At 37.2% G+C, this 16069-nt stretch overlaps 1 protein-coding gene across 3 annotated transcripts in view; it reads left to right on the forward strand.

Moving 5' to 3' along the window:
* Positions 1–16069, forward strand: part of AUH (AU RNA binding methylglutaconyl-CoA hydratase) — a 181555-nt gene that overhangs the window by 36458 nt on the left and 129028 nt on the right. For 2 of the 3 annotated variants that reach the window (XM_090273973.1, XM_090273971.1), the window contains exon 4: positions 10691–10777. The exons of the other annotated variant lie outside the window; for it this stretch is intronic. In XM_090273973.1, coding sequence (XP_090130099.1) covers positions 10691–10777 — 87 coding nt within the window. The remainder of the gene's footprint in view (positions 1–10690; positions 10778–16069) is intronic. 3 annotated transcript variants of the gene reach the window in all.

Raw genomic sequence — 16069 nt, forward strand, 5'->3', positions numbered from 1 at the left:
TATCCTAAGCATGACTCCAGGGTATATTGTTGTGTACTCTTTTTTTTGCCTGTACTTATAGAACACTGAGACATATTTTGATAAAAGCTCATTATGAAGCACTGGCTAACATAGTTTATATAAGAGATTGGCTTGAATGTCTGCTTTGCCTGCATATTCTAGAAATTATTTATTCACTTAAAAATATATTTTGTTTCTTAGACACACACACACACACACGTGTGCACGCACACGAAAGCTGATATTCTGCTACTTCAAACTGTTTCTGTGGTCACATTTTTAATATATTTTCTGTAATGAAATTTGAAAAAGTCCTTTTAGTTAGGCTACTGTACTGCATTGGTGTTAAACATGTAACCCTAGCCATCTGTTTTTCTTTGTTCTTTTAGTGTTCTAAGTAAGACCAAATAGAAAGTACATATGGATTGTTTTTACCATACAGTTTTTAAAGTGAAATTTCATGAGAAATTACTGAGACTGAAGGTTTTTTCCTTTGAAATTACTAAAATAGATTATCAACAATTCTTGGTAATTGATTCTTGTATACAAACTCTAAATTGAGTGTTTCATTTAATTACACTAGTGTGTTTTTTAAAAATGTAACGGTAGTTTTGCTTCTGCTTTTGAATTCTAGTAAATTGTGTTTTGACAAAACTTCACTAAAATTGTCAGCATGCTTTATTGAATGTTGTGTGTATTGCTCAAATGGATACAGATGTCATATGGTTATATATGGGGGCTTCTGAGTAATGAAGTTACTCAATGTTGTTTCAGAATGTCAGGTTGTTATATTTATGTATCTGAATGTTAATCCCTTAGAGTAGAGATTTTTAATCTCTTTCATCTCATGGCACACATAAACTAATTACTAAAATTCTTCAACATACCCAAAAAATAGTTTTTGCTGATCTGACAAAGAAATAAGTATAGTTTTGATGCATTCACACTGGATGGCTGTTGTTGTATTGGCTAGTGTCATTCTTTTAATTTGACAGTCTAAAGGCAAAGAGGGCAGTGCTTCTGACTAAATAGTCAGGTATTGCACGTTTTAAAAATTCTCGTGGCATACCAGTGTGTCTCTTGCGACACACCAGTTGAAAATTGCTGCCTTAGAGAGTTTGATAAGTAATGAAAGGGTAGATACTCACAAATCTGTATTAGTTTATTATAGGGTTCTTTTGTTTTATTTCATGCTTTTGGATTAAAAAAATTTGTTTTATTGAGGTATGAATTACTTGCAATACAGTGTACTAATTTTAAATATATAATTGATGAGTTTTGACAGGTGTTTAAACCATGATCACAATTGTGATACAGAGCATCTTCAACACTTAAAAAGCTTTCTTGTGCCTATTTATTGTGTCAATCCCTTCTTCTGCTTTGACCCCTTAAACCAGTGATCTCCTTGCTTTACCATAGTTTTGCATCCTCTAGATGTCTTAAAAGTGAAATCTGACTTTTCATTTAGTATAATGGTTTGAGGTTCACCCATGTTATGTGTTTCAGTAGTTTTGCTTTGTTGCTGAGTATGATTTTTATTTTATATGCTGAGCATTCATTTTATATATACTCAGTGGATATACCACAATTTGTTTATCTGTCTAGAAGTTGATAGTCATTTGGGTTTTTCTGATATTTTGACTTTTATAAATACTGCTTCTATGAATATTCACATAAAAGTCTTTTTGTGAACATGTTTTTGTTTCTGTCTCAAATAAAAACTCAGGAGTCAAGTTACTGGGTTCTTGGCATAACTGTATGTTTTGTTTTATGAGAAACTAACAATTGTTTTCTAGAGTGACTGCCATTTTGCATTGCCTCCGGAAATATATGAGAGATCCAGGTGCTCCACATTCTTGTCAACACTTTATATTGTCAGTCTTTTTAATTTTAGACACCCTAATGGGTGTATTGTAATATGCCTTTCTGGTTTTGTTACAGAATGGGGGTCCCCCAAAATCCCCAGAGCCTGTGGGTTGGGGGATGGGGAGAAGGGAGCAGCTTTTAAGATGCCTCTGAATAACTACGGCTGGTAGCCTAGTGTCTTCGTTATGCAAATGGCTTTGGTTCTTCCAAGGCCCCAAGGAGATGGGAGGGGTTTTGACCTTGGAATGGTGAGGAAAGAGCATACAGGGCCTGCACAAGGTTCTGTGAATGGTCAGAACCGGTTACCACGCCCACTGTGTCACAGGACGCAGTCAGGGATTTAAAAATAGGAGGCAGGCATTTTGGCTAGGAGGAGAGGAGATCCACGTGGTTTGCTAGGAAAATACCATGTGGCTTTAAGGGAAAGGGAGAACTCCATGCAGTTTACAAGGAGGCTGGGAACTGCACCTGGTTCTGCATTAAGAGCTGGAGGGCACCACAGCACAGGCAAAACCTCCCCAACCCGGCTTGAGTGATTGGGAGGTGCTGATGAAACTGAACTGTGTCTGGGGAGTAGGAAAACTGTCTCTGAATTTTCTTAAACTAGCCTGGTTTGGTATCGTGAGGCAGAACTATGTGTTTGTGGGTGTTTTAAATAAAATAAGACTTAACGGCAGAAATCCGCAAATAATCTAAATCGATATAGCCATTAAATAAATAATTCTTTTTCTTTTCACCAAATTCTTGGTATTGAGAGTTATGCTTCTGGCGGCGGGCAATCAATCTCGGTCCCCTAATAACTGAACAGCCCGTGGGTTCCGTTTCAATCGGGGGAGCCATGGGTTCTGTTGCAGTTTTAGTTTGCATTTCTCTAATGAGTAATAATTTTGAGCATCTTTCTGCTTTTTTGTTACCTGTATATCTTTTTGGGTATTCAGGTCTTTTGCCCAGGGATTTTTTTTTTTTTTAAACATTTTATTTATTTATTTTTAGTGAGAGGGAAAGGGAGGGAGAAAGAGAGGGCAAGAAACATTGATGTGAGAGAGAAACATAAATTGGTTGCCCTTTGTATGTGTCCCGACCTGGGACCAAACCTGCAACCCAGGCATGTGCCCTTAGGGGAATTGAACCTGTGACCTTTTGCTTTGCAGGATGCCCAACCAACTGAGCCACATGGGTTGGGGCATCCATGTTTTTAGCATGTCAATAGAGTTGTATAGCCCTGGCTGCTGTGGCTCAAAGGATTGAGCATAGGCCTGCGAGCCAAGTGTCGCTGGTTTGATTCCCAGTCAGGGCACATGACTAGGTTGCACGTCAGGTCCCCAGTTGGGGGCATGAGTGAGAGGCAACCACACAGTGATGTTTCTCTCCCTCTCTTTCTCCTTTCCCCTCTCTCTAAAAATAAATAAACAAATAAATAAATAAATTATTTAAAAAAATAGAGTTGTATAGTTCTTTATCTGCTATAAGTTTTGCAGGTATTTTCTCCCACTCTATGGCTTGCTTTTTTTCTTAACAGTTTGCTTTGAAGAACAAAGTTTTTCAGTTGAAATCTGATTCATCAATTTGTTTTCTTTTATGGTTTGTACTTATTTTGTGAACTAAGAAATGTCATTCTACTCCAAAGTAACAAAGACTTTCTCAAACTATGTTTTCTTCTAGAAGTTTTTTATTTTTTATGTTTTACATTTAGACCTAAATCCACATTTTGCAACCAATACAAAAATTAACTCAGAATGCATCATAGGTCTCTGACCTGGATTCCTAGTACAGGACTCCTAAGACCCTGGGAATTTCCTGAGTGATGACTAGTTTTTGTATGTTAATGAAATGGCTGGAGGCTGAGGCAGAGTTCCCTAGATAGCTTTAGGATGGGGGCTCATTGCCAGAAAACTACCCTTGGATTAGAGGGTTAGTATTTTCAGCCCCTACCCTTTCAGTCTCTTCATATTAACATGGCAGTCATTTTAAATGACTCAGAGTACTCATAAAGGAACTAATAATTGTTGGCTATTGCTAATTTATTTCTGATCCTATTTCTATTTTAGAAACTACCTAAATATATTGTGCTCTGTAGATATTATTTTCTTTTTAAGAAGTAGGAAATATATATTAGTAATAACCTGCTGACTGATCCCTCTGCTTCCACTCTTAACACATTCCCCACAAAGCAGCCAAATGATCTTAAAAAATAATCACTTCTCTTTCCTACTTCAGATAATTCTCATAAATATAGTGTGTGGTGAACTGAATAATGGCCCCCTATAGATGTCCATGTCATAATCCCTGGAACCTATGAATATGTGACCATAAACCTTTTAAAGGGACTTCTTTAGGAGAAGGAGGATAAAAACTATGAACATTAAAATGAAAACTGTGTCACAACAACCAACAACAGAAGCTGGGGAATTGAAACAAAGGCAGACTAAGCAGGCAACGAGAGTGGGAAAAGAATTATAGGTATGGGGAACATTTTAGGGGAAGGTCAGCGGGGAGGAGGATGGGGAGAAAGGGAGAGAGATGGCACAGGAATTAAGAAGCATAGTAGGAGGGAGTGGAGTAGACAGGAAGATGTTGAGAAGAACTAAACCTACAACCAATGGGCATGGACTAAAGGGGTGGGGACAACTGGAGGGAGGGGCATCACTGTGTGGAGGGGAACAAAGGGAAAAGAAATTGGGACAACTGTAATAGCATAAACAATAAAGCATATTAAAAAAACTATTATAAACTTAAAACAGAACAAAAAAAGAAAACTAAAAATGGAACTGCCTTTTGAACCAGCGATTCCACTGCTAAGATTATACCCCAAAAATCCTGAAACCCCAATTCAAAAGAACTTATGCACCCCTATGTTCATAGCAGCACTGTTTACAATAGCTAAGTGCTGGAAACAACCTAAATGCCCATCTGTATATGAGTGGATCAAAAAACTGTGGTACATTTACACAATGGAATACTATGCAGCAGAGAGAAAGAAGGAGCTCCTGCCATTTGTGACAACATGGCTGGAACTAGAGAGAATTATGCTTAGTGAAATAAGCCAGGCAAAGAAAGAAAAATACCATATGATATCACCTAATACAGGAAACTAAAGAACAACACAAACAAACGAACTAAATAGGACAAGGAACAGAATAACAGTCGTGGGGAAGGGGAGCGAGAGAAGAGGGATAAGTGAGGGAAGGGTTTAGTCAAGGAACAGGTATAAATGACTCATGGACATGGACAATGGGGAGGGATATGATTGTGGGAGAAGGGATGGGCTGGGTGGGGGGAAGCAAAGGGGGAAAAATGGGACAACTGTAATTGAAAAATAAAAAAATAAAAAAATATAAGAAAGTCAAAAAAAAAAAGTGAAAAGATAAGCCACATATGGGGAACATATTTGTAAATCATATTCCTGAGAGTTTTATCCAAGATATAAGTCTTGTAGCCCAGTAAGAAGGAAAAATAAAGAAATCACCCAGTAAAAAAAAAAAAAGCAAAAGATTTTAATAGGCATTTCAAGAAAGAAGCTTTATGAATGGCTAATAAACACCTGAAAAGATGCTTAACCTAATTCGTCATTATGGAAATGTAAATTTAAAACCATAATAAATACCACTTTCCACCCACTTAAATACTAAAATCAAAAAGGCAGACTAGTGTTGGTGACTTATTTGGGAGAAGAGAGACCCTTAGGCAGTGCTGATTGAAATGTAAAGTGGTGCAAGCACTGTGGAAAACAGCGGCATTTTTTTTTTTTAAAGTAAAATTGAAATTTACAATATGACCCAGCAATTCCACTACTTTGTGTTTCCCTGAGACAAACGAAAACATTTATCTAACAAAGACTTGTATGTAAATGTTCATAGTAGTATTTTTCACAGTGTAAGCATGCAAACTGGGCTTCAGCTGCTTGGTGCGCTTATATATGACCCAACAATTTGAGTTGAAGGAAACAGGTTTTTATCCACAGAGTTCCAACCTTGGGGGTGCTGAGATCACCACTGGTCTGAGCCCTTCTCTCCCATGAGACCCAGAACTTCTCTTGCTCCCCCCAAAATTACAAGCCAAAACCATGCCCAGAAGTTCTCTATTTCCTTATCTGTCCATAAACTAGTCACACAAACAGATCTTCATCCTCTCTGGAATGTGTACTTGTGGGCTTCAGAGTTGCCATCTTCTCGCAGCAGCTCTTCTTTCAGGATCTGGGGTGTGCTGCTCTGTTTCCATGTAGTGGTTCAGGAACCATGTGCCATGTTATACTGGATCATAGTGCCCCAGAGCCTAGAGCCCAGGGAGGCACACGTCCCAGTGTGGGACCCTGTCTCCAGGAGTGGGCTCCCATCCTCTATGGAATCTAGTTCCCTGCTGGGCCCAGCGTCTCCTGGTCCCATGAGCATTCTTGTCCATGCTTGGAGCAGGGCCAGGGGTCCAGAGTATCCAAATGCCAAAATCCCAGAGAGAGAAAGCTTGCACCAATCTCCAGAGCAAGTGAGAGACTTCTTCGTATCAAGTGCCTGTACCAGAAGCACAAGTGACTTGAGAAAGAGCCTTTCCACACCTTTGCTTTAAAAAGGCCCTCCCGAAATCCCTTGTGCGCAGGAAAGCAGTGGGATTTCTAGCTTTTCCTATGGTGCATCAGTACCTGCTGTTTTTGTCCTCTCCCCAGTGTCTTTGACTGTCTTTCAGCTGCCATCTCTTAGTCAGGGCAAAAGTTTCTCAACCAGGTGCAGGTACACATGCATCTGTTAATCTAGGGTGGGGCATCTGTTCCCCTGCAGCTCACGCAGGTGCTGTATCAGCTCCCCACTTAGGACACAGTGCTTCTGCCAAGGCATATTCTCATGGCCACATTATCATGTTCTCTGTTTACAGTTTGCCAAGGGCAGCAGCCTCCTTCCGCACCCTCTGTTTCAGGAAGGCAATGACTGTCTTATTCTGCCATTGCTATGCAGTGTGCCTTAAGCGCTGTGCCTTGTGCACAATTCGCCCCCTTTTTTGCCTTGGAGAGGGTGTGGTATTTTTAATCTGCCTCAGCAGCCTTTTTGACCCCCACCCCCTTGCAGGAATGGGGTGGGCTCCTCTGATTTTCAGGGATCTCTGCTCTGACCTTCTCCATTATAACAGTAGCCAAAAAGTGGAAACAACCCAAATAACCATCAGCTGATGAAATGGATAAACAAAATGTTTCTACGTCTTTACAGTGAAATATTATTTGGTAATAAAAAGAAAAAAACATACTGACTAATCCTTATAACATGGATGAACCTGAAAAAAAACTATGCTATGTGGAAGAGAAGACTCAGAAGACCATATATAGTCATGTGTCACTTAATGAAAGAAACATGTCATTAAGCAGTTTTGTTGTGTGACCATCATAGAGTACACTTACACAAACCTAGATAGGGTATCCTCTTGTAATTAAAATTGTTGTACTTTTATAGGACTGGCCACGAAGTAGGCTTGCTTACCCCAGCATCACCAGATAGGACTAATGTGTTGCTCAAAGACGTCACTAGGCTATAGAAATTTTTCAGCTCTATTATAATCTTATTGGACCATCATATGGGTTCGGTGTTGTTAGGGATAGAGACGCAAGCCAGTGATTCTCAAACCAGTAGGAGATAGTTAACAGATGCGTCATAGAAAAGGGATTAGGAAATGACATTCCGAAGCTCCTCACACATATCTCTGGGATCAAAAGGAGGCAGATTGTCATCACCAGACAGAGAAATGGGAAGATGTAGTGAGATAACTTTGCAAGTAAGTTGGAGATAAACCTATAACTAGATTACCCTTAGTTAATCACACCCTGAGTTAAGTAATCACGTTAGATTGTGAACCTGGATTAACTAGTAATGGAGAAATGGGGGAGATGAAAAGGGGAGGGGTAGCTAATCATGTTAGGGAGGGTGAGCTAAGCACATTAGTATAAAACCAGTTTTCTTTGTCTACTTTGTGTGCACATGCTCCTGGCTGGCAGTGCGCCTGACTCTGCAGACTCGGGAATAAATGCCTCACTTTGCTGCTCAAGTCCTGTGTCTGGGTGATTTATTGTGAGAGTTTCTCACAGTGTTGAGCAAAATATTCTTATGTGGTACATGACTATATTGTATGGATTTATTTATATGAAAGTCCAGAAAAGGAAAAGTTGTAGGAAAAGAAATTAGTGGTTGCTGTGGGCTGGAAGGGGAACAGGGAGTGATTGCAAGTGGGTGTGAGAGATCTTTTAGTAAAAATGGAAATATTGTAAAGTTAGATTGTGGTGATGGTTGTATAGCTCTGTAATTTACTAAACATAATTGAATTGTATACTTAAAATGACTGCATTTTATTTTCTGTGATTTATACCTCAAAATGTTAAAGAATGTGTTGAATTTTACCCACTACTTTTTCTGTACCTATTAAAAATTTATGATTTTTCACCCTTACTCCATTAATTCATAAATTAAAAAATTTTATATTGAACCAGCCTTGAATCTTGGACTGAATGTAACTTGGTCTTGATTTATTTTTATTTATGTTACTGGTAGATATGACTTACTAATATTTTGTTTATGAGTAAAATGGCTTGTCATGTTTTTTTCTTATAATATCTTTTACTATTTTCTATGTAAGATTATTAAAAAATTCTTTATTATGAGTTTGGGAAAATTTATTGTTGGTACCATATAGGCATGCAGTTTTCTTTGTAAGAAAGTTTTAATTACACATTGACTTTCTGTAATGTGTATTTGTTTTTAGATTTTCATTTCTTTATCACTTTTAATAAGTTGTGTTGTTCTGGGAATTTGTTTCATGTACCTTTTCAAATTTATCAGGCAAAGGTTGTTATTATTCTCTTATTGTTTTTAATGTTTGTGAAGTCCTTAGTATTGAACCTCCTTTTTATTCCTGGAATTGGGATTTGTGCCTTCTCTGATTTTACATGACTAACCATGCTAAAAGCCTATCATTTGAGGTTTTTTCAGAGAACCAACTTCTTTGATTTTTCTTTCTTACGTATTTGTTCTCTATTTTAAAAATTTGCTTCCATTTTTTCTGTTTCTTCTACTTTGGCATAATTTTTTCCTATTTCATAGGGATATCTGATGAGGATATTTGCCTCCTTGCATTATTGATTACTGTGAGAGTTCTGTTAAAATCCACTGTGATTGTAGATGTGTCAGTTTTTCGTTTTGGTTCTATTAGTTTTTGCTTTATATATTTTGGTGCTGTCTTATTTTATTTATTCTAGTTTAGAATTCCTATGACTTTTTAAGTGGATCATCATATTTGTTATTATGAAGTGACCTTCTAGGTTTAGTGGTGTTCTTACCTTAGGTCCTCTTTGTCAAATATTAAGATGACCTTACAAGTTTCCTTTTGGTTGGTGTTTGCATGTTTTTTACCATTTTACTTTAGCCATTCTGAGCCCTTATTTTTTTAAAAAAATTAATTAGTTAAATAATTAATTTTGGGGGGGGATCCCGCTTCGTAACAATTACCCCCTTTAAGAGTTAAGACCCTTTATAATCGTATAAAGGACAATGGGTGAAGGTCTCATGCTCCTCTGGCTGCATCAAGCTGGGTATGGTCATCGTCCTACCTACCCTTGGGTCCAGAAATCCCTAATAAGAGTGAGGGTGTGGAGGGGAGGGTGGCCTTCCCACGTGGGGAAGGATCTTGCAGACTCCAGGTCAGTTGGCTGTCCCCGGGCTGAGCCCTTACGTTTTAAGGTATGTCTCTAGTAAGCAACGTACAATAAGATTTTAAACTCTACTCTTACAATATTCTGCTCAAAGAATTCTCTGTAGTGTTTCTTTCAGTGTGGGCCTACTGGTGACAAATTTGTGTTTGTGAAATGTCTTATTTTACCATTATTTGTGAAGGATGGCCTTGCTTAGTCTCAAATTCTAAATCAGCTCTTTTCTTTATGCACTTTAAAGATTCTCATTTTCAGCCGAGACGTCAGCTTGAGGTCTTAATTGCTTTTGGATAGCTTCTAATTTTTCTTTTTGATTTTGTTTTTTAGTGGTTGGTCTTGGTGTGATTTTCTTTGTGTTTACCCTGTATTGTATTTAACCTTCAGGGCTCTCCACTGAAATTCTGGGGCGTTCCTCCTTGGCAAACCCTGGTCTCCAGTTTTGTCTCCCATTTCTGTTATTAAAAAGAATGTCTTTATTGAGCCATAGAGTAAATGGTTCCTTGAAGAATTCTTTCTGTTTATTTTTCTCTGTTCCAAAGTTATGATTCCATGATAAACTCATAATTAGGAAATTGTCGGTTTGTTTGTACTTAAAGCCAGTGATTCTCAAATGTGATCTGTAGTCACCAAGGCAGGCGTCCATGAAATGATTTTCACTGTAGAAAGTCCTGGTTTGCTCTTTTCCCTGGGTTGACATTTGCACTGATGGGGGAAAAGCAGTGGTGGGTAAAATTGCCAACGTCTGTGCAAGACCCAAGAAAGCGGCGTCGAACTATAGTTATTTATGTTAACATGAGTGGGTTTATTTATATTATTAAATGAATAAATACTTAAAAAATTTGTAGTTTCAGTTTCAAATAGAGCAACTCTTAGTACATATAATCTAAACAGTATCTTCCTCTAAGAGTTTAAAGGGATTTTGAGACCACAGTTTGAGAACCACTACATTAAGCACACAGTAGGTGTATGAATGAACAAATAGGTTATCCTTCCTAATACTTGTCCCTGAGAAGGAAAACAGGTAATAGAATTCCTTCAACAGATAAATTAAGTTACTTTTAATGTTATATCTGAATTAAAAAATTTCAATTTATTGCATTAAAATTTTGTTTATAACTAGGTTATATTTGTAAATAAAATACTTTGCAGGTGCTGACCTTAAAGAAAGAGTCAAAATGAATTCCAGTGAAGTTGGTCCTTTTGTCTCCAAAATAAGAGCAGTGATTAATGAAATCGGTAAGCACAATTATTCTTTTAGCATGCTGAACATGACCTTAAATATCAGATTTTAAAAGTTACTTAGTCTTTATATATAAAATTTGACCAGAATACTTATATAATTAGATAATCATGACCTATAGCTGGTTGTTATAAAGTAGCATATATTTGGTTTGAAAATCTGTGAAGAATGTTTTATAATAAAAGAGGTCTTTTATGTATGATGACATGGCATATAAGGATAATTATTACAAAACAGGGTGATTTGACATAAGCCTTTGACTTAAAGTATATATCTCTTAAGTAATTTTGTATACAGATGTATTTATGACTTGGATGTATTTTGTTTTACATAAACAGGATTGTACTGTTTTCATAGAATTATAGACTTCTGTGTGATATTTTGTGTAATATCTCAGTACATGTCAACCTACTTTATTATTAACACTTTTAAATATACTGCTGAATAGTAGTAATTCATAGCATAGTCTCATCCATATTTTAAAGTCATTATTTTTGAAAATTATTTCTTCATTAATGAACATTTGGGTTTTTTTTTTGTTTTGTTAATTTATAAATAAGCAATGAATATCTTTGTATCAAGTCTTTCAGAACATTAGTATGTGTATTTATAGGATAGATTCTAAATATCATGTGTTCATTGCAGTTACAATAAATCCTACCAGATTATATTTCAAAGAGATTGCAATAATTTATATTTATCAATTAAGTGACAGTACTTTTTTCCTCATATTCCTGCCAACATTTAATGTTGTTATTTTAAAATTTTTCCATGGCTGAAAAAAGACATCTTAGCATTTTAATTTGCATTTCCCCAGATATTGTGTCATCGTTTATCTTTTTAATTTAGACTTGCCTTTCTTGTTCTGTAAATTGCCTTTTCACATCCTTCATCTCTTTTTTATAGCATTATTTGTAATTATTTATTTATTTCGCTTTTGTTGTATTATTTTCTCCTCAAATTTATTCCTGGTTATTTTGTAGCATTTATATAAATACCTTTGAATTGGATCTTTCCCTCCCCATTTCTATTGAAGTCTGCTTATTGTACTTCTATAGGAAAGCTATTAAATTTTGTGTGCTTATTTTATATCATGCCAACCTTTTAAGTACTTGTACTAGTTATTGTTATTTTTCAATTAATTTTGTGGTATTTTCCAGATGAAAAGTTTAATGTTTATATATAATGCATTTTTTTTTCTTTTCTCAGCATTTTAATCTTATGTATTTTTCATTTATTTTCACTTTGTCTAAGGCCTTGGTACACTATTTAGTGACTTGAGTACTTTTTAATATTTTGCCAGCAATTTATCAAGTTCAGGGAATTTTCTTCTATTTCAGCTGCTCTGGCCTTAAATTACTAGAGTAAGCCCTAACTGGTCATTTGTGGTTAGTGGTTTTTACTATATTATACTGGATTCAATTTTATATATTTTGGTATAATTATAAGTGAGATAGATTGATCTTCTAATTTGGTTTTTGTGTTATCCTTTTCTGGCTTGGTATCAAAGTTACATTGTATATACAGCCCTCACAGAATGAGGTGAAAAGCTTTCCATATTTTTCTGTGCTATACAGGGAATCATCTCGTATTTGAAGGGGTAGTAGAATTTGCCCATGTAACATCTTTTGGAGTTTTGTTTGGTTTTGTTATGGTTGTTTACTTGTATTTTTTTTTTTTTTTTGTTTTTTTTGTTTTTGTTACAGCTAAGTTTTAAAATATATGTGTTTTGCTTTCTAGAATGGTGGTTGTCATCTTTCTGTTTCCTTTTATCCTGTGCTAATGTTAGCAGAGGCTTTTCTCTGCTTCTCTCTCCAGCTTCAGCCTCATGGTCTTCTAGAGCCTCCCCAGGAAGTGCATGGATTTGCTTTCCATACTCCTCAGAAAACTTGATCTTGGAAGTGAAAGTTGATGCTTTCTGTAACTTTATGTGCTAGGAGGAGTGGCTAAGACTGGGCCAATTGTAAACAACCTTGATGTTTCTTCTAAACCTCCTTCCATTTTATTGATCTGAAATTGGAATTTTTCCGGGACTTTTTAAATGAAAAACTGTTTGTTTTTTGCAGTGGGATTTTATTTTCAGTGATTGTAGCTATAGCATTTTTTGTTGTGGATCCTGATTCAGTCTACGTTGAGTTTCCTAATACTTTCTAATGATACTTTTCATTGCAACATTATAATGGACATCAAATTTTGTTTTAAAATATTTTTTATTACATTTTATAGATTATATTGTCACAATAGTTCCATTTTTTCCCCTTTGTTCCCCCCCGCCCAGCACCCCCCTCCCCCAGCAATCCCTCCCTTCCCCAGTCCATGTCCATGGTTCCTGCATGCAATCTCTCCAGTTTCTCCCTTTCCTATGTTACCATTATTTTAGAATTACTTCATTAATTGATTTTTTTTTAATAACAATAAAAAAAGTAACATTCCCCCCCTCAGACTTTAGACCCTTTGTAATCTTATAGAGGAGAGTGGGCAACGGTCTCCTGCTCTTCTAGCTGCTTCAAGCTGGGCGTGGTCACCGTCCTACCCCTACCCACCCTTGGGTTCAGAAATCCCTAATAAGAGTGGGGGTGTGGAGGGGAGGATGGCCTTCCCACATGGGGAAGGGTTGTGTAGACCCCTGGTCAGCTGGCTGTCCCCAGACCGTGGCGTGCTTGGTTTAACAGGCTGGCGTCTTTGTTGTGTTCTGGGGGCAACAGATATGGCAACAGGGTTAGAAGGCATCATTCAATCCATAACCACTGGATGACAAAAGGCAGGGATTAATTTTTCAATGTCCCCAATTAGGGAGAAAAAAAAAAGGGGCTTCTTTGGAGGAAGGTGTGCCAGGCACATCATATCCGTCCAGAACCCTTTTGTCCATTATATTTAGCTTGGGCTGAGGGAAATATTTTAGGTTTCCCTCCTCTTAGACCTCTGGGTCTTTTCTGTCCAAGCCATTGGAATAGAAAAGAGAAAACCTGTTTTAAGGTGAATCCCATAGACCCTCCCATTCTTCACCAACCCAGCTACTTAGTTCAGCCAAACCGTTCAGTCTCCGGATACAGCAATGCAGACAGGATTAAGTGAGGCCTATACGTACAGACAATCACTCCGGTAGTGAGATCCTAGGCTTATACCCTTTGAAGACAGAAAACACATATTAATTTATGTAGTGTAACCCACAAACCATACTCTAGTTCTGTAAGGCTTTCTTAATGGGAAGACATTTAGTTGCAAGGCGTTTGACATTCTTCTTGCCTGTAAATTAAGCATCTTTGATGATGTCACAAATCTAGTTTGGTTTACAAATGCTAGATAACTTTAAATGAAGAGACTTTAATGACGGTTAGCTGTATTACTTTATATTCTACCAATGGGCATTGTGATTTTCCTTGGGTCACGATTTTTCTCCCTCAGCTTACCCCCCCTGTCATTAAAGGGACTGTTTTATGTCCATTTTTAATTTTTCCTGTTCATTTCCATGAACTCAACAAGAACAGCAAATGATCACTTATGATCTTTAAATCTGCTTCGCTGGAACTTACACAAGAAACACTTAGGGTGACCTTCAGTCTGCCCTTCAGGGCGCTGAAGTTGGGCCATGTACCTGCCATTCAGCCTTGTCTGTAGACATCTGTCTTTTCCAAGTCCTTCAGGTTTTCCATTGTGCTTTAAGGTCCCTTCTAGCCATCTCTCAGGAAAGCAACCTTCATTCCTTCCCTGGAAAGATTGCTGTGGACCGCACAACCAACCATGGTACCAGGCCTTTTTCCTCAAGGGCTTTTATTACCTTCTAGGTTCACCCTTGGTTACTCAGGGCTTTTGGTAACAACCAGAGCCCTAGCATGTCTCCTTTAGGTATGACATTCCAGTCAGAGTCTTGGTCAACAAGACCTCTATTAACCACTGGTCTTATTGTTTTCATGCAAAGAACCTTATGTCATTAGTTACTTCTTCAGGGTGCCAATTTCTGGAGGGATCAGGTAGGGAGAAAAACATACAGTGTGAAGGAAAATCTTTGTCCTTCTAATTTCTGGACATCAGATTTTTATGTTGTTCTTTGTGATGGCTTAATGAGATTTTGAAGGGCAGGTAGGAACTAAGTGTCTCGATCTAATCTACTCATATAATGTATGAAACCAGGGACAAACTATAAAAAAAGGGATGGATAATAAATATATTAGACTTTGCAGGGCCATTGTGTTCCCTGTCACAGCTACTCAGCCTTTTTTTTTAGACTTGATTTTTCTAGAACAGTTTCAATTCACATCGAAAGGGAGGGGAAGGTACAAAGATTCCCCATATACTCCCTGCCTGGTCCACATATGCATAGTCTCCTGCAATATCAACATCCCCATCTCCAGAGTGATGCATCTGTTACAACTGATGAACCTACATTGACACATTACAATCACCCAAAGTCCATAGTTTACATTAGGGTTCACTCTTGGTGTTGGGCATTTTGAATAAATGCAGAATGACTTGTGTCAATCATTATAGTGTCATACAGACCAATATTTTTACTGGTTTAAAAATTCTCTGTGCATGGCCTCATTATCTGCTCTCCCCTCTCTGGCAACCACTTTTTACTGCAATTTATTTATCCATTCACATATCAAAGGTCTTGGCAGTTATTGGCAGTTATGAATAAAACTGCTATAAACATCTGTGTGTAGGCTTTTGTATGGACATACATTTTCATTTCTTTTGGGTAAATACCAATGATCACAATAGCTGGATCATATGGTAAGAGTGTGTTTAGCTTTGTAAAAAATTGCCTGTCCTCCAAGGTGGATATACCATTTTGCAGTGATGAATGAAACTTACTATTGCTCCACATCCTCATCAGCATTTGGTGTTGTCAGTGTTCCAGATTTTGGCCATTCTAATAGGTGTGTAGTGGTGTCTCATTGTGTTTTAATTTTCATTTCCCTAAATACCATGTGGAACACATTTTCATATGCTTATTTGCCATATCTTCTTTGGTGAGGTATCTGTTAAGGTCTTTGGACCAGTGTTTGAGTTTTTTTCTTATTGTTGAGTTTTAAAAGTTCTTTGTACATTTTAGATCATAGTCTTTTGTCAGATGTGCCTTCTGCAAATATTTTCTTCCAGTCTGTGGTTTGTCTTTTCATTCTCTTACATTGTCTTTTGTGGAGCATAAGTTTTTCATTTGAATGAAATCCAGCACATCTATTATTTCTTTTATGGATCATACCTTTGGTGTTGTACAGTAGTTCTCCCCATATCTGCAGCTTCTCTTTGTGTGGTTTCAGTTACCTGTGTCAGTCAGGGTCTAA

Source organism: Furipterus horrens, unplaced genomic scaffold, assembly GCF_987537825.1.
Source record: "Furipterus horrens unplaced genomic scaffold, mFurHor1.1.pri manual_scaffold_4, whole genome shotgun sequence".
Lineage (NCBI taxonomy): Eukaryota > Metazoa > Chordata > Mammalia > Chiroptera > Furipteridae > Furipterus > Furipterus horrens.